At 56.1% G+C, this 387-nt stretch overlaps 1 protein-coding gene across 1 annotated transcript in view; it reads left to right on the top strand.

The window, feature by feature from the left end:
* The window catches only part of LOC104163956 (proto-oncogene tyrosine-protein kinase LCK-like), a gene marked incomplete at its 3' end in the record, with an annotated part of 2,136 nt that overhangs the window by 1,379 nt on the left and 370 nt on the right, over positions 1-387 (top strand). Inside the window, 1 exon segment of the mRNA XM_009703117.1 lies at positions 155-288. Coding sequence (XP_009701419.1) covers positions 155-288 — 134 coding nt within the window.

Here is a 387-nt window from a genome sequence, read left to right as displayed (position 1 = left end):
CAGCGGCGGGGGGCTGACTGCCACCAGACCCAGCTCATCCCCAGGCGTACAGCAGGGACAGAGGTTGGCTTGGCGCTGTCACATCAGGTTAAACAAAGAGGGATGTTTCCAGTTCAGCCATAATGTTTTATTTTCTCCCCTCCTGCTGTTTTTCAGGGGCTAAATTCCCCATTAAGTGGACGGCACCGGAGGCTATTAATTACGGAACGTTCACGATTAAGTCCGATGTCTGGTCGTTCGGCATCCTGCTTACGGAGATCGTCACCTACGGCCGGATCCCATATCCAGGTCAGGATTTCCCAGCAGCTGTGCGGCAGAAGGGTTCGCACACACACACGCAAGCGCACACCCAGGAGTGTGTGCATGCACTCCCGCACGCACACACGC

Source organism: Cariama cristata, unplaced genomic scaffold, assembly GCF_000690535.1.
Source record: "Cariama cristata isolate BGI_N322 unplaced genomic scaffold, ASM69053v1 scaffold29916, whole genome shotgun sequence".
NCBI lineage: Eukaryota > Metazoa > Chordata > Aves > Cariamiformes > Cariamidae > Cariama > Cariama cristata.
Note: the sequence above shows the minus strand (reverse complement) of the source record. Positions and strands in the feature narration are given on the sequence as shown.